The 19,151-nt window shown below is 40.9% G+C and overlaps 1 protein-coding gene and 1 pseudogene across 1 annotated transcript; both read left to right on the top strand.

Moving 5' to 3' along the window:
* The first annotated feature begins 3,109 nt into the window (after positions 1 to 3,109).
* LOC114299283 (uncharacterized) lies at positions 3,110 to 4,312 on the top strand. The gene has a single exon (XM_028243990.2). It carries the CDS (start codon positions 3,110 to 3,112, stop codon positions 4,310 to 4,312), a length of 1,203 nt encoding a protein of 400 aa, XP_028099791.2.
* A 441-nt stretch (positions 4,313 to 4,753) lies between these two features.
* On the top strand, positions 4,754 to 5,131 carry LOC145813096 (putative mitochondrial protein AtMg00860 pseudogene; annotated as a pseudogene).
* Positions 5,132 to 19,151: the final 14,020 nt, after the last annotated feature.

Below are 19,151 nucleotides of genomic sequence, written 5' to 3' on the forward strand. Positions count from 1 at the left end.
CCCATATCTGTTTCCATTTTGAGGTAAAAGCAAGTTTGAGGGACCAAACTTTTTTTTTAGGGGGGGAGAGTGTAACAACCCGACCCTCATATATGCTTGTGATATATGTTCGTCCTTTATTCTGTGCTATTAAGTGACTAAGATGAACTGTACGAAGAAATAAGTTCAAATAACTATGTTGTGATGTCTTATGAAATGAATTGTATCTGTTAGAAAAGAAATGTATCTGTTGCTATTAGAACGATGAAGTAGAAATTGAGGGCCTTAGCGGCTTAATAAGCCAAAATTGATCATATATTTAGAACCAGCATAATTTTTAGGTAATATTAAGCACTTTTGTGAAATTTCGATTTTCGGATGTGTAAACGATTGATTTTCGTCTCATTCTCTCCATAAGGTTATATATATATGTGGCCTTAGCCATTTGACAAACCAAGGAACTTATAACATAACTTTAGATTTGAGAGTGAAGGGGTAGAGAAAGAAGTCCTCAAGAAGGTTAAGACTGGACTTGAGGTATGTACATGTTTAAATTCTTGTTATAATTTATGTAAAGATATTTCTATGATCTTATTCCTAAGAGTTGGAATTGTGGTGTTGTAAGCTTGAGAAGTAAATGAATAAAATGACCTTACCATGCATGCTTTGATTCAATTTGAAGTATCCATGAGAAACTCTACTCTATTTCTTCAATTGATTTGTTTGAATTCAAGTATGTGGCAAGATTTTTGTTAGGAGTTGTGATGTGAGAACAAGTAGAAATCTTGTAAATTGGAGTAATTTAAGTTGTGAGTTTATGCTTTGATTTTTGTTACTCAAATGAAAGATGTGATTTGGTCCTTGTGCACATGTATTTACATGCTTTGAGCTTATATATTGGTAATTTAAAACTAGATTTTTGAGGCCCTAATCATGTCTACAAGAAGGGGAAAATTGTGCAGAATTTCGGAGTTTTGGTGCAGAATCGCCGCACGTGCGGGGCCTAAGGCCGCACGTGTGGGAACCTCAGCCGCACGTGCGGGAGTCACTGCCGCACGTGCGGGAAAATGGCAAATTTTTGGACTTCAACACTGCAAAAACCGCACATGCGGGGCCTCAATGCCGCACGTGCGGGAGGTGTGCCGCACGTGCGGCCCAGGGCAGAAAAGTCGGGATGCTCCGTTTTGCGTGTTGGGTCCTATAATGTGGTCAAAACCTACAGTTTATATTGTTTGAATATTCGTTAATTTAATCAAAGTAAGTGAACCGAACGTTGGTTTAACAAGAAAAAGGGGCTAATGTAATCTTTTATATGTTCATGTGTGTAGGGAACACCTCAAAAGGAAGTGCACCGCCACAACACAGTGAGTAATAGTGCTTCAATGTATCCCTACTCTGTAATTATAATTAATGATGTTGTGATCTTGTAGAAAGTAGCATCGCATGATATACTGACGTTATATCTTGACGTTATGAATGTCACTATTAAACTTGTGTTGGCATGAGATGATTGGTATGAAATGACATATCTGCTATAGATAATTTGATACGAAATTGTGAAAACATTGAAAAGGTTGTGAAGTTGTACGCATCCTATATGAAAGTTGTGACTACCGAAAAGTATCAAGGCAATACGAATTTGTGAACCAATGTGGCTTAGTGCCATTTGTGAACCAATGTGGCTTAGTGCCATTTGTGACTCAATGTGGCCTAGAGCCAATTGTGAATTAATGTGACTAAGAATCCTAATGTGAAACTACGTAACCAATGGTCAATTGTGAATTGTGAACTAATGAGGCCAAGGGCCGATGTGTGAAGTATGAATGCCACTATGGTGAGCTTGTGGATTGAACAGAACCAAAAGTTTATGTGAGGAATTGTAAATTGTGAACCCAAGAACTCTTTCCAAATGTATGAAGTTCTTAGGCCAGGGGCCACATTATGACAATTGTAAATCGATTATGTTGTCCCTACAAGCCGTACAGAGACAGACTAATGGCATGATTACAGCATTTAATATATTTACTAACATATTAGTACTATTATTCACTGAGCTTGGCTCACCCTATGTTATGTCTGTTTCTGTAGGTAATCAACCAGGAGGTCGGTCTTAGCTCGGCATTGTCATACTTTTGTCAGTCTAGGCACAGCCAAGCTTGGGGTCGGGACCCTACTTTTGTGAAGTTGTTAGATGACGACTCACACTTTTGCTATTAGCTCAAGTTGTTATGTACTTAATGGTTTCGTTGTATACCCCATCTCAGAGTTGGTTTTGTATATGCCTGTAAATAACCAACTCTTGAATGTATTTTGGCTTTTAATGTACTTGTGTTGTGAAATGTTTTTGATCCTGGCATGACTTAGTAGCTCAATGGATGTCATACTTTTTGGTTTTATCAATTATATTTTATAGCTTCCGGGCAGGCCCCTCTATGGAACCAAGTTAAGTGTCATCTTCTGTTTAGGTCATGCCCAAACTTTTAGGGGCAAGTTAGGGGCGTGACAAGTGGTATCAGAGCACGAGTTGCTATCTCACACACAGATCCATTGAGCCTTAGGATGTCTAGAAAAGACTTAAGCATCATGCATGGCATCCTAAAAATATATGAAAGATCGATGGCAACGAAGAATGTACTCTGCTAACGCTAACAATTTGACCTTTGTTTGCCGGATATAATTGAATGTTATGCAGGTTATGGTTAGAACCAGGATGGAAGAGTCGGACGAGGCTACCTCGGCACGGTTGGACCGAATGGAAAGAATGATTATGGACATGGCGGAGACTCTAAGGCAACAACAGCAACAACCGCCACCACCACCAGTGCCTCCACCTGCAGTACAAGATGTACATGTTGAGGACCGAACCATCACACTCACAAAAGAGTTTAAAAAGATGAAACCACCGTCATTTAAGGGGGGAATAGAACCTATGAAAGCTGAAGCATGGGTGCTGGGAATAGAGAAATTGTTTGAAGTATTTCCATGTACTGAAGCCCAGAAAGTGCAACTTGCCGCCTTTACTCTTGAAGATGAGGCGTGAAGATGGTGGATGCTTACAAGAACAGTGCATCGGGACTTAACATGGGGTAGATTTCTGGAGTTGTTTTATGATAAATATTTTCCTCAAAGCATGCGAGATAAGAAGGTGACGGAATTTGAGACTCTTAGACAAGGAAATAAGACTGTTGCAGAATATGAGGCCCAATTTGCTGAATTAGCTCGGTTTGCCCCTCATATGGTAGATACAGACTATAAGAAGGCACGAAAATTCGAAGGGGGCTTACGGGGTGCCATTTTGGACCGGGTCAATATGCTAAAATTACCCACGTATGTTGAGGTGCTAGAAAGGGCTGTTATCGCAGAAGGAAATCTTGTGGCCCAGAATCGGATTTCCGAGTGGAAAGGGAAGAGACAAAACAACCAATGGTCAAAGAGATCCGTTACTCCACCCGCTAAGAAGCACAATTCAGGGAATTTCAGCACCACTACTTCTACTCAAAATTCCACTCCGGTGTGCCCAGACTGTGGAAGGCAACATCGAGGAACTTGTCACTGGAAGACTGGAGCATGTTTTAAATGTGGGAAAACGGGACATTTGGTAAGGGATTGCCCGCAATTGGTTCAACAAAAAGGCAATAGACCCGCTACAAGTTCCGCGGGGTCTACACTAACCCCCAATGCGAAGACGGCTGCCAAACCGAGTAATAACAAAGATACTGCTAGACAAGGTAGGGTGTTCGCTTTGATTCCAGGTGATGTACAAAATACAGCAACAGTGGTGTCAGGTACATTTATTATTTGTGGTCAATCTGCGCATGTATTGTTTGATTCTGGCTCCACTCATTCTTTTGTGTCAAAATTCTTTGCTCCTAATTTAGATAAAATTGAAGAAAACTTATCTTGCATGTTGTATGTGTCCTCCCCCTTGGGAGAGTCTATAATTTGTGCTACTATATATCTAGCTTGTGAACTTCAACTTGGGGATATTCGGGTATATGCTAATTTAGTGCCTCTCGATATGACCTATTTTGATGTTATTCTGGGGATGGATTGGCTAAGTGCTTATGGTGCAACTATAAACTGTGTGACTAAGCAAATCAATTTTTATCCTCCGGGGCAATCAGAGTCTGTGGTTCAAGGGCAGGAAGTGATTTCGCCACCTTATTTAATATCGGCCGTGAAGGCTTGTAACTTAATACGAAAGGGCTGTCGGGGGTATCTATGTAGCGTTTTAGAAGGGCAGGAGATGAATGAGAATATTGATGTGATCCCAGTGGTCCGTGAGTTTTCAGATGTTTTTCCCGAAGAATTGTCGGGCCAACTAATAGACTGAGAAATCGAGTTTATAATCGAAGTGGCGCCTGGCACCCAACCCATTTCGAAGACACCCTATAGGATGTCACCGGCTGAGATGAAAGAGTTGAAGGTTCAATTGCAGGATTTGCTTGACAAAGGATTTATCTGCCCGAGTGTCTCTCCTTGGGGTGCGCCAGTATTGTTCGTGAAAAAGAAGGACGGAACACTTCGGTTATGTATCGACTATAGGGAACTGAATAAGGTGACAATTAAAAATAAGTACCCTTTGCCACGGATAGATGACTTATTTGATCAGTTACAAGGGGCACAAGTTTTCTCAAAAATTGATTTACGGTCTGGCTACCATCAATTGAAATTGAAAACTGACGATGTGGAGAAGACAGTTTTCCGAACCCGGTACGGCCATTATGAATTTTTGGTTATGCCTTTCGGGGTTACTAACGTACCAACAGCATTTATGGATTTAATGAATCGCGTCTTCAAGCCCTATCTAGACGAATTTTTGGTGGTTTTTATCGATGACATTCTTATATACTCGAAGAGTGCAGAAGCTCATGAGGGTCATCTTCGCTTAATCCTTCAAACACTTCGGGAGAAGAAATTGTATGCAAAATTGAAGAAATGTGAATTTTGGCTACAGGAAGTGGCATTTTTGGGGCATGTAGTGACAAAGGAAGGAGTCTCTGTTGATCCGTACAAAGTTGAAGCAATTGTGAATTGGCCAACTCCCACTAATGTAACTGAGGTACGAAGTTTTATGGGATTAGCTGGATATTATAGGAGGTTTGTTCAGAATTTCTCCAAAATCGCTGTGCCGCTTACCCAACTGACATGAAAAGGAGTTACGTTCGAATGGTCGGAGGAACGGGAATCTACCTTCCAAGAATTAAAAACAAGATTGACGACAGCACCAGTTCTGGCTTTGCCATCTGGTGCCGAGGGATTCGTAATTTATAGTGATGCTTCGCATAAGGGGCTTGGTTGTGTGCTAATGCAAAATGGAAGGGTTATCACCTATGCTTCTCGGCAACTGAAACCCCACGAGAAGAATTATCCCACACACGATCTCGAATTGGCGGCAGTAGTTTTTGCTTTGAAAATATGGCGGCACTATCTTTATGGTACAACCTGCGAAGTTTATACTGATCATAAAAGCCTCAAGTACCTGTTTACCCAGAAAGAGTTGAACATGCGCCAACGGCGATGGCTCGAGTTGATCAAGGATTATGACTTGCAGATCCAATATCATCCTGGTAAGGCCAACATGGTGGCAGATGCACTTAGTCGGAAGAATATGGGGGACTTGGCCAATCTGTTGATAGAAAGAAAGGAGTTGAGGAACGAACTGGATAAAATGAATATGGACCTGGTGGTACGTGAACAGGAGGCCGTACTAGCAGCAGTAAGAGCTCAGCCCACCTTACTGGAAGAGATTAAGTTACATCAACTAGAAGATGAAACCTTAAAGAAAATCTATGAAGAGTTAGAGGCAAAACCAAAAGCGGGATTCAGTTATGTAGATTCGGTACTAAAGTTTCAAAGTCGAATATGTGTCCCTAATGTGTTGGAGCTTAAGCGGAAGTTGTTAGGAGAAGCACATGCTTCGAGATCATCAGTACACCCGGGAAGTACCAAAATGTACCGAGACTTAAAACAAAATTTTTGGTGGCCAAACATGAAAAAGGAGATCGCGGAATTTGTTTCTAAGTGTCTGCAGTGTCAACAAGTCAAGGCGGAACATCAAAGACCAGCGGGATTACTACAACCCCTTCCCATCCCGGAATGGAAATGGGAGCATTTGACCATGGATTTTGTTGTGGGGTTACCGAGGACTCCTCGAGGTATGAATTCGATTTGGGTCATTGTGGACCGATTAACCAAGTCTGCTCACTTCTTGCCTGTAAAGACTCAATACAATGCGGATAAGCTGGCAGTACTGTATATAAATGAAATTGTAAGGCTTCACGGTGTACCAGTGTCAATTGTGTCAGATAGGGACCCCAAATTTGTTTCAAGATTTTGGCAAAGTTTACAGGAGGCTATGGGTACCGAACTTACGTTCAGCACCGCCTTTCACCCTCAAACTGATGGTCAATCCGAGAGAACCATACAAACTTTAGAAGATATGCTCCGACTGTGTGTATTGGATTTTCAAGGAAGCTGGGAGACCCATCTACCGTTGATAGAGTTCGCCTACAATAATAGTTACCATTCGAGCATTGAGGTGGCACCTTATGAAGCTCTGTATGGAAGACCGTGTCGTTCCCCTGTATGTTGGGCTGAAGTCGGGGACAGGGCATTGTTGGGTCCTGAAATTGTGCAATTAACAACTGAAAAGGTTAAAATTATCCGGGAGAGGTTAAAAACGGCGCAAAGCAGGCAGAAGAATTATGCAGATAACAGACGGAGGGATTTGGAGTTTGAAGTGGGTAGTTATGTGTTCGTGAAAGTCACCCCGTTAAAAGGACATCCGAGATTTGGGAAAAAGGGAAAATTAACGCCCCGGTATGTTGGCCCTTTCCAAATTTTAGAAAGAGTGGGTTTGGTAGCTTACCGAGTGGCTCTACCACCGAGTATGAGTCAAATACATAATGTATTCCATGTTTCTATGCTTCGAGGACACATACCAGATCCATCTCATGTCATAGACTACCACCAACTTGTGTTGGATGACAAGTTAAGCTATGAAGAAAGACCACTTCGAATTATGGAGCGTCAAGTAAAGCAATTGCGCAATCGGGAAATTCCAATGGTAAAGGTAGAGTGGCAAGAACATTATGGCACTGAAGCTACTTGGGAAAAAGAGGAGGATATGCAGCAACAGTACCCATATCTGTTTCCGTTTTGAGGTAAAAGCAAGTTTGAGGGACCAAACTTTTTTTTTAGGGGGGGAGAGTGTAACAACCCGACCCTCATATATGCTTGTGATATATGTTCGTCCTTTATTCTGTGCTATTAAGTGACTAAGATGAACTGTACGAAGAAATAAGTTCAAATAACTATGTTGTGATGTCTTATGAAATGAATTGTATCTGTTAGAAAAGAAATGTATCTGTTGCTATTAGAACGATGAAGTAGAAATTGAGGGCCTTAGCGGCTTAATAAGCCAAAATTGATCATATATTTAGAACCAGCATAATTTTTAGGTAATATTAAGCACTTTTGTGAAATTTCGATTTTCGGATGTGTAAACGATTGATTTTCGTCTCATTCTCTCCATAAGGTTATATATATATGTGGCCTTAGCCATTTGACAAACCAAGGAACTTATAACATAACTTTAGATTTGAGAGTGAAGGGGTAGAGAAAGAAGTCCTCAAGAAGGTTAAGACTGGACTTGAGGTATGTACATGTTTAAATTCTTGTTATAATTTATGTAAAGATATTTCTATGATCTTATTCCTAAGAGTTGGAATTGTGGTGTTGTAAGCTTGAGAAGTAAATGAATAAAATGACCTTACCATGCATGCTTTGATTCAATTTGAAGTATCCATGAGAAACTCTACTCTATTTCTTCAATTGATTTGTTTGAATTCAAGTATGTGGCAAGATTTTTGTTAGGAGTTGTGATGTGAGAACAAGTAGAAATCTTGTAAATTGGAGTAATTTAAGTTGTGAGTTTATGCTTTGATTTTTGTTACTCAAATGAAAGATGTGATTTGGTCCTTGTGCACATGTATTTACATGCTTTGAGCTTATATATTGGTAATTTAAAACTAGATTTTTGAGGCCCTAATCATGTCTACAAGAAAGGGAAAATTGTGCAGAATTTCGGAGTTTTGGTGCAGAATCGCCGCACGTGCGGGGCCTAAGGCCGCACGTGTGGGAACCTCAGCCGAACGTGCGGGAGTCACTGCCGCACGTGCGGGAAAATGGAAAATTTTTGGACTTCAACACTGCAAAAACCGCACGTGCGGGGCCTCAATGCCGCACGTGCGGGAGGTGTGCCGCACGTGCGGCCCAGGGCAGAAAAGTCGGGATGCTCCGTTTTGCGTGTTGGGTCCTATAATGTGGTCAAAACCTACAGTTTATATTGTTTGAATATTCGTTAATTTAATCAAAGTAAGTGAACCGAACGTTGGTTTAACAAGAAAAAGGGGCTAATGTAATCTTTTATATGTTCATGTGTGTAGGGAACACCTCAAAAGGAAGTGTACCGCCACAACACAGTGAGTAATAGTGCTTCAATGTATCCCTACTCTGTAATTATAATTAATGACGTTGTGATCTTGTAGAAAGTAGCATCGCATGATATACTGACGTTATATCTTGACGTTATGAATGTCACTATTAAACTTGTGTTGGCATGAGATGATTGGTATGAAATGACATATCTGCTATAGATAATTTGATACGAAATTGTGAAAACATTGAAAAGAGTCTCAAATTCAAACAATATAAACATTGAAAAGAGTCTCAAATTCAAACAATATAAATTGATGAATGTCTTCTCTCACTGCCTATGCAATTGACCTTAAACCAACAGACTTTGTTCCCACAACCCAAGTAATTCGGGCATATGATTATACGAGCAGAGAGGTCATGGGCACGGTGCAAATCAAAGTCCAGGTGGGCCCAGCTGAGTAAGATGTCAAGTTCCATGTCCTAGATGTGACGACTACTTTCAATTTATTGTTAGAGAGTCCCTGGTTGCATCATGTGAAAGTCGTCTTCTCCACTCTTCACCAAATGTTGAAGTACCCTCACGGGAGAGGAGTGACGATTGTTTTTGGGAATTCATCCATCCATCCGTCACCAGAGGTAATTACACCAGTGTTGGAGATCACTCATGGCGAGGAAGATGTATTCCTCTCAGGGTTCACTCTAGCTAAAGCTCGAGTAGTGCAGACCATTTTAGCCGCAGACAAAGGCATGTACGTCCGCACCTAGTCTATCTATTTCATGAACAACCTGCAATATGTTCTAGGAATGGGACTCAGAAGGAGTGTCCGGAAATACATTGCAGCACGAACAGATGTGCCACACAACTCACATGCCTTTGGATTGGGCAATATGCCCACCAAAGAGGACTGGATCAGGAAGAGAGAAGAGATAAAAGGCAGAGCCAAGGCTAAGCAAGCCGGGAAACACTATGAGCTCATCCATAGGCCAATCCGGGGGACACTTAATGGACACTTTGTTCGGGAGGGAGAAGATTTCCCCTTTTACGGCTTTTCCAAGCCTTGGGTGAATTCCTCGAATCAGCGTGTCCTCGGGGTTTGAGATCTTTTTTGACCTACAGTTGTAGAACAATGATGAAGAGGAAAAGGCTGAGCCAAACGTCAAAGCTGAGCAGAGCATGGAAACTGACTTAGATGGCAGCGAACTTGGAGTAGGGGCAGCACTGGCTAGTCTCCTGACAGATCCTGCGGTCGACTTAGAGAACTTGGGGGATAATCTTACTATCTCCGTGATCGGGGAGGAACCAAGTGTGAACCTAACCAGTAACATTTTGGATGCATTAGAGGCACCATTTCTTATCTGGCAACTGGTGGAAGGCTATCTGTCCAGTTCTGAGTCGGGTGATGAGCTAGAATCTGATTCCCCTGAGTTTGTACGGTCATGATCAGATTTTAGTTCTTCTGAGTCTGAGTTTTGTATTTCTGGGGATAGTAACCCAGATACCAAAGTCCTATCTAGGTCTTCATTCATCTTTTCTTTTGAGTCTGTAACCGAAGATCTAGACATTTTGAATGAGAACTCTGCAGATTCTGTGTACTTCTCTGTACCGTTGGTTTATTGTGTTGACCAAGATTTTCAGAATTTTAATGAAAATGAAGGGGAGGAAATTCCCCTGGCTTTGAAAAACATGATTAATCGGGAGGAGGAGAGGTTTTCTAAACCCCGTGCTAATGAAATTATTGCTATTAATGTGGATATTGAGAAGGATCTGCGTCTGGTCCAGATCGGGTTCACATTGTCTTCAGAGGAGCGCGAGCGCTTAGTCGCTTTGTTAAAAGATTTCAAAGATGTTTTCACGTGGTCCTATGAAGACATGCCTGGAATCGATCCTGAGATTGTACAGCATCGGATCCCTCTTGACCCCGAGGCCCGGTCGATTAAGCAAAAGCTGCGTAGAATCTGTTCAAATTGGGCATTGAAGATCAAGGAAGAGGTCACCAAGTAGATTGATGCAGGATTCCTTTAAGTATCTGAGTATCCAACTTGGTTGGCCAACATCGTTTTAGTGCCAAAAAAGGATGGTAGAATCCGGGTGTATGAAGACTTCCAAGACTTGAACAGAGCCAGTCCAAAGGATGACTTTCCTTTGCTGCACGTTGATGAGTTAGTGGACTTCACTGCGTGCCATGCATTGCTATCCTTTATGGATGGGTTTTCCAGGTACAACCAGATTATGATGGTACCCGAGGATAGAGAGAATACCGCATTCACTACACCATGGTGTACCTACTGCTACCGTGTTATGCCGTTCGGTTGAAAAACGATGGAGCCACCTATCAGAGGGTTGCGACCACCATTCTGCATGACATGATCCACAAAGAGGTCGAGTTGTACGTGGACGACATGATTGTCAAGTCCAAAGGGCCACTACACCACCTTGAAGAAATTCTTTCAACAGATCATGGAATACAAATTGAGGTTAAACCCACAGAAATGCACCTTTGGCGTAACGGCAAGAAAAATGTTGGGCTTTCTGATTACACAAAAGGGCATTGATGTAGATCCTTCCAAAATCAAGGACATCCTAGAAATGCCACCACCAAGGACTGAAAAGGAAGTGCGAGGCTTTCTAGGTAAAGTGCAATTCATAAGACAGTTTATTTCCAGATTAACCTTAACTTGTGAACCACTATTTGGTCTCCTGAAGAAATGGAAGAAATTCCGATGGGATGATTGATATCAATTCGCTTTTGAGCAAGTTAAGCAGTACCTCCAAAATCCACCTGTGTTGTCACTACCAGAGCTGGGGAAGCCTTTGATTTTGTACCTGTCAATAACAGACACGACCATGGGATGCATGCTCGCTCAAGAATTTGAAGATAGGGTGGAGAAAGTCATCTACTACTAGAGCAAGAAAATTCTAGATTATGAGACCCGTTATACTCTGTTGGAGAAAGCTTGCCTAGCCTTGGTATGGGCTACTAGGAAGTTGAGGCACTACTTGTTAGCTCACTCTGTAATCCTAGATTCTAGATTAGATCCCATCAAATATCTCTTTGAGAAACCAGTGCTTATGGGTATGCTAGCCTGTTTGTTACTTCTTCTCTCCGAATTTGAGCTCAAATATGTCAGCCACAAGTCGGTTAAGGGAAGAGCTATAGTGGGGTTCCTGGCAAACCACTCGGTAGAAGGAGATGAGGCAGTGGAATATTTGTTCCCAGATGAAGCCATTCTGCAAGTTAAGGTGGAAACTTGGACGATGTACTTTGACGGAGCGTCTAATCAGTACGGTTATGGGATAGGTGTGTTGCTGATAGCACTCGACGACTCCCATACACCCTTAGCCTTCAAACTCCTGTTCAAGATATCCAACAACGAAGCAGAATATGAAGCGTGTATTGCTGGTTTAGAAGCCACCACGGAACTAGGGGCAGTAAGATTGGATGTCATCGGGGACTCGAACTTGGTTGTTTCTCAAGCAAATGGAGACTAGAAAGTCAAAGAAGAAAAGATGAAGGTTTACCATCAGACCCTAGATGTTCTGATTCCTAGGTTTGAAAAGCTGACTTTCACGCATCTACTGAGAGAGAACAACAGGTTCGTTGATGCTTTAGCAACTCTATCTTCTATGGTAGACATTCCACTTGGAGTCCGAATGCATCTGATTATCATTGAGTAGAAATACACGCCGACTTATGAAACTATTGCCGCGATAGATGAAGCGCAAGACAAAAACCCCTGGTACTATGATATTTGGAACTTCTTGGAAAAGGAGATTTATCCACCAGGGAAAAATGCCAAGGACAAAACTATGACGAATAGCCGTCCAATTTATCTTCTGTGGAGGTAAACTATATAAAAGTGGTCATCTGGGAATGCATAAGTTGTGTGTGGAAGAAGAAGAATCAAAGCGCCTTATGGGGGCTATCCACGGCTAAGAATGCGGAGCGCATATGAATGGTGTGATGCTAGCCCGAAAAATTTTCAAGCAAGGTTACTACTGGTCCACCATGGAGGAGGATTGTATTGGTTTTGTTCGGCAATGCCACAAATGCCAAATTCATGCCAATCGCATGAATATTCTGCCGTCAAAACTATACAACATGACTTCGCCATGGCCCTTCTTGGTCTGGGGAATCGATGTTATCTGTGTAGTCATACTAAAAGGGTCGAATGGGCATGAATATATCTTGGTGGCAATTGATTACTTTACAAAGTGGGTGGAATCCCGGTCCTATGCAGTGTTGAAGGCATCGCATGTGGCTAAGTTCATCAAAAACAACATCATTTGTCGGTACGGAGTCCCGAACGAAATCATATCAGATAATGGTTCCCACTTCAAGAAAGAGGTGATAGACTTGTTATATAAATACAATGTGGCTTTCCATAAGTCATCTACATACAGACTGCAAACCAATGGAGCTGTTGAAGCCGCCAACAAGAACATCAAGAACATCTTGCAGAAGATGGTTGAGACCTACAGGGACTGGCCAGATATATTGCCATTCGTACTTTGGGGTTACAGAACTTCAATTCGGACGCCTACAGGGGCAACTCCTTATTCTCTCGTTTATGGGGTGGAAGCTGTTTTGCCAATTGAAATTAAAGTCTCGTCGCTACGAGTTATAGATGAGTGTCAGATAACAAAGGCAGACTGGCAACAGAGCAGATTTAAGGAGTTAATGTTGTTTGATGAGAGAAGGCTAAAGGTATTGTACGATGTTCATGAATACTAGCATAGAATTGCTAGGGCTTTTAACAAAAAGTTAAGCCTCGGAATCTCAAAGAAGGAGACATGGTGTTGAAAGACAACCAAGCTCCCATCTATGACCCTAGGGGCAAGTTCAGACCCAATTGGATTGGTTCTTACATCATGAAAGCTATCTGGTCAGGATGAGCGGTTATTCTCATGGACTTAGATGGCCTCAAATTTTCACAACCGATCAACATGGACAAGTTGAAGAAATACTATCCCTGAGAGGCTCGCTAGGCCGAAAACCGGAAAGGGCGACCTAGGCAAAAGTTAGAGCATGAAAAATCAGAAATAAAGAAAAGCTGAGCTTGCAAGGTTGAAAACCATAAAGGGCGACTTTGGCAAAAGTTAGAGTGCAAAAGGAAAGAGTTAACGCTCAAGTGAACCAGAACCGAACAACGTAAAGCCTGATTCCCATCTTTGGGATATGTAGGCAACTTTGTCAAGAAGTTCAACCGTAATCACCTCCAACTCAACTGTCCTGTCCATGTGTATGATTAGGTCATCTTTGTCTATCCATTATCTGACAGTTCGGTTGTGATCTTTATTGTGGGAAGCAGAGCTGGTTACAATGCAGAGCAATGGTGGTGTTCAAGCAAGGGCAATTATAATCTTTTGATTCGGGGTTATACATCTTGAGGATTGATTCTGTACATGTTAGGTGGTGATTACTTTCGAAAATGGTTTTCGAAAGTTTTAATAAAAGTTGATTTTGTCCAAGATTTTACCTTTTACAACTTAGACAATTTTTGGACCATAAGAAAAAAATTTAGTGCTCACAACTTTAATTTCATTGATTTCATCATAAAGTTCTCCAACTCTCCAGTACAAATCAAAGTTGCTTTTATTACATCATAAAACTTGAAAAGAAAGGTCAAAGCAATAAACTAGGGGCATAGGTGAGTGTGGCTTGACTTTTCGTGTCCCTTTTCGGGAGAATGAATAGCCTTACAGTATCGGACTCTACCTGTGGTTCTAAATCTGATTTCACAAGTGCAATGTGAAATAATAAAAACACAAAAAGAGTCCAAATCCGACAATTCTTTTTGGAAAATCGATGTTTGAATCAAATGCAAAAAATGGACTATTTTGCCAGATTTACAAAGTTGCCACTTGAATATTTTGTTTTGAAAAATTTAGGAAACCCGTGACTAGTGCCAAAGGCTACTTATCCATCATCACCAAAGTTTCTTGGTTCAGGAACTTAGGTACGAGAGGCAAAGGTCATGAATTGAGCACCCCACTCGCCCGATCAAAGATCAGCCTTTACTAATCATGATGTGATTCTTATTTACATTATATGCTCTTGTTCTAGTTATTAGACTAACTTTACTATGTGATGCACACAAGTATAGACTAATTTTGCAAATATTGGAAGACTTAATTCATCTTTGTTTTGAAAATTGTTCCGAATATGTACCACTTGAAAAAGTGATCACATATGAACATTACTCAAATTATTTCAATTCAAGCAAATAGCCTTCATCCACAAGCATTCAAGCAGTTTATCAATTAAACCTTTAGCCTTATGTCAAGCATGCTAGATATGGTAACAATCACACTTATGCAACGTGCTAAAGCAAATAAAAGCTTACCTCGTACTCCAAGCCAAAAGAGAAACTAGTTAGAAAAATGCAGGATTCTAACTATGCAATATGACTAATGCAACAAATACAATACGCAATTAAATAGGCTCGGCTACTAATATGGCAAATAAATCAATTTGATAGTATGCAGTTTAAACACGTATTTTTTTTTTTATCGGCAAAAAAGAACTTTATTGATGAAACACATACAAAGTATGGAAAATTACATCAATAAAGAGGAGCCTGGAGCTAGTTCAAGCTCCAACCTCCTAGCTGGTGAGAGACCAACAAAGCTAGTAAAAGAAAGAACACCAGCAAGCAGCAGACCACCAAAAATACCAGTTGCAGCAAACCAACATAGCAACAGACCACCAAAAATACCAGTTGCACAGTCCACCAAAAACACACAACCGAAAACCATTGCAAATGTTGCCCTGATCTTCATTCAAATAAACCAAAACATTCAAAACAACAATCAATGGTTGCAATTGTATATCAGTATATCAGCTTCTTAGTCACCAATGGCTGCAATTTTTTATCAGTATATCAACTAAGCTCCAATCAAATCCCAGCTTCATAGCAGACTAACAACATAATAGCACCAAGTCTAACGGCAGACAAACAACAAATTAGATCAATAAACACCAACATAATACTGATCAAACCACAAATTAGTCACCAAGACTAAGGAGCCATAGAACTTCCCAACAGAAAACCAGAATCTGATGTGTTGATGTGCTGAGAATCACTAAGCCGTCAATCAATGATATCTCCTCAGCTTTATACACTAGAACCTGACGTGCTAATAACCTGTTGTGCTGCATAAAGCCACTAAAATTCCATTTCTATATTGCCTTCCATTTTTATAAGCCACCAGCGAAAGCTACTACTGAAACTCCTAAGCCAAGTACCTTTTAACCTGGTACAGATTATGCACCAGATCATGGATAGAGTAATTCAAAGCCAGAACAGAGGACTTAACCCACAAGGCAATTTGCTCCTTAATGGTTTCACACAGAACTACAAAATTACGCTCCATCCCATTAAACACACAATCATTCCTCTGTTTCTATATAGACCAAAAAATAGCAAATGGGATTACACTCCACAACTTCTTTTCTAGTTGCCTCAATCTACATACAGACCACCACTGTAGGATACTCTGAACTGAACCTAGTGAAGCCCATTGCAGCCTCCCCATCTGACAAACTAAGGCCAGATCAGCCACACAAAAGGGCAGTGAAGTAACACATGGTTAATAGTTTTCTCCACTTCTTTCCAGAACACACAGTAGACATCAACATTGGCATTTAGTATACCAATCCTACGTAAGTAACTAGCCCACTTTATTGTACCCCTCCAAACCAACCAACCAAATAATTGTGCTCTTGGTGGTGCAGGAGCTTTCCACACAGATCTATAAACCAAACAAGTAGAACCAAAACCCAGTTCAAACCACTAGTAGGTAGATGAGACACTGAAAATACCAGATTGATCTACATTCCAACTCAAACAATCAACAACATTAGCTCTGAGCAAAGGGGTACTGTTGAGATGCACTAGCATTCTACTCAACTCCTCTTCCTCCCAAGCAAAAAAGGGCCTCCTAAAATTAAACACCCAATTTCCATTAGCGTCTCTATTGCTGTGAAACATGAATACAGACCCTACTTTATCAACTGATAGAGAGTAGAGTCTAGGAAACTCATCTCTAAGACATACACCCTCTGACCAACAGTCAGACCAAAATTTAATCTTCTGCCATCCCCAATCTTGACCACAATATTACTCCTAAAAAATTGCAGAACATCTGCCTTAGAAGCCACAGTGTGAATTATGTCAGCGCAAGTCTTGGACAACCTGCTAACCCTCTCTGTTGAAGGAAACCATGCCCAACCTGGCTCCCTGTACTTTCCACATATAACATCCTTCCAAAGGGAATTCTTTTCAGCACCAAACCTTCACCACCACTTCAGTAAAAGGTATACATTCATAACTTTAATTCTCTTAACACCCTACTTTCCTATGTTTTTACTTTTAGAAACATCCTCTCATTTCACTAAATGCACTTTCCTCCTCAGATCTGAGCCACCCCCAAAGAAAGGCAAATTGAATACTTTCCATCTTTTTTGCTACCATCTCAGGCATCTTGAATATTAAGAGATAAAAAATAGGTAAGCTAGCAAGAACAGACTTAATCAAGGTTAGCCTACCTGCAAAGGATAGATATCTTCTCTTCCAAGAAGCAAGTCTTTGCTTACACTTATCAATCACTGGCAGCCAAGTTCTACTACTTCTTGGGCTGGCCCCTAATGGCAGCCCAAGTATTTGATAGACAATTTCTAAAAATTACAATTCAACCTTGCTGCAAAATCCTGACCCAGCTCATCAAGAATCCCCACTCCACAAACCACACTTTTGTTGAAGTTAATTATGAGGCCTGACAAGACTTCAAAGCACCTAAGGATTCATTTTATATTAGCTATTTCCCTCCAGTCAGCTTCACAAAACAAAATGGTATCGTCTGCAAATTGTAAATGAGTGATCCAAAGACCACTAGGCCCAATAGATGCCCCTTTAATCAGACCCAAGTTTTTAGCTCTAACCAATAAGATATTAAGTGCTTCAGTCACAACGATGAACATAAAAGGTGACAGTGGGTCTCCCTGTCGAAGACCCTTTTGTGGACAAAATTCAGGGGTTGGTGACCCATTAACCAACACTGAAGTTCTTATAGAAGAAACACATTCCTTCATTCAACTCACCCACTTAGGACCAAAACCAAAATTTGGTAACATAGAAAACAAAAATTCCCAATCAACAAAGTCATAAGCTTTATGAAAATCCAGTTTAAGCATAATTCCACATCCTCTAGCCCTCTTCCACCCATCCACTATCCCGTTAGCAATAAGTATACCATCTAAAATATTTCTGCCCCTCATGAATGCTGATTGAGTTTCACTTATGATCCTAGGCAACACCTGTTTCAACCTATTTGATACTACCTTAGCCAATATCTTGTACATGGAGTCCACTAAGCTGCTGATGGGCCTATATTCATTAAGGCTAAATGGGTTCTCATTTTTTGGAATTAAAGCTATAAAGAAGCTGTTTAACCCTCTAACCAACTTGGCATTTTGATGAAAGTCCCTCATAAATTGCAAGATATCCTCATTCACTATATGCCAGCATTTCTAAAAAAAAAAAACCCATATTAAAACCATCAGGCCGGGGGGCCTTGTCCCCCTCCCCCCCACAAGATTTAATGGCACTTAAGGTTTCCACCTCTAAAATTTCAGCTTCCAAAAATCCTGAATCATGGCCTTTCCCAATTGACTTAAAAAGGCCATTTAAGGTAGGCCTAAACAGCCTGGACTCCTCAAACATATTGCTGAAGTGATTCAACACCTTAGCTTTAATAGCTGGAGGCTCTTCTATAGTGATCCCACTCACCAAAATGGAACGTAAGGCATTCCTATTACTTCTACACCTGTCCATAGCATGAAAAAAAGAGGTCTTTCGATCACCCAATAATGCCCATTTAAATTTAGATTTTTGAAACCACATCCTTTCCAGCATTTTACTCAGCTGCCAGGCATCACCTTTCAGTTCTCTCTTCCTAGCTAATTCATCTACAGATAGCACCCTTTCTTCAGCAACTAGATCAAGGGCATGAGCTTCCTCATCTGTAGCTTTGAGCTTGCTCTCTACATTTCCAAACACCTCCATATTCCACCTCTTTAGGGCTAATTTTAAAGCTTTGAGTTTGACTAAACATATGAATCCAACCCAACCCATCACATTTAGAGCAGCTCAAGTTTGTTCCACTAATGACAAGAATTTTAGATGCAAGGACCATGCACTTATAAACCTAAATGGTCTAGGACCCCAATCCCTCTCATCCTCCATCAGAAGAATAGGACAATGGTCAGAGACCAGTCTAGGTAAACCCCAAAGCTTGAAGTTGAAAGGCTGCAACCATTCTAGATATAATAGAAATCTGTCAAGCCTGTTCCATCTACCACCCTCTTGCGAATGACACCAGGTAAATTTCCTACCACACATAGGTAGATTAGAGACCTCTAATTGCTCTATCATTTCATTGAACTCCCTCATCCCCTTAAATCTCCTAGAACAACCTTTTCTGTCAGAAATGCTTTTAATTTCATTAAAATCACCCCCCAAACGCCATGGGTCCAAGAATTGTGGTTTAAGTTTCACAAGGATATTCGACACCCCTTTTCTCCCTACAAGATCATTTGGCCCATAAACATTAACTATTACACAATTAAAAGAAAAGAAGAACGAACCTGGTAGGAGAATAAAATTGCCATTACAACAACAATCCTTGAGCTGAAAAACCTTAGGATTCCAGATATAAAGAAGCCAACTAG

Source organism: Camellia sinensis, chromosome 15, assembly GCF_055761805.1.
Source record: "Camellia sinensis isolate YWXY chromosome 15, ASM5576180v1, whole genome shotgun sequence".
Lineage (NCBI taxonomy): Eukaryota > Viridiplantae > Streptophyta > Magnoliopsida > Ericales > Theaceae > Camellia > Camellia sinensis.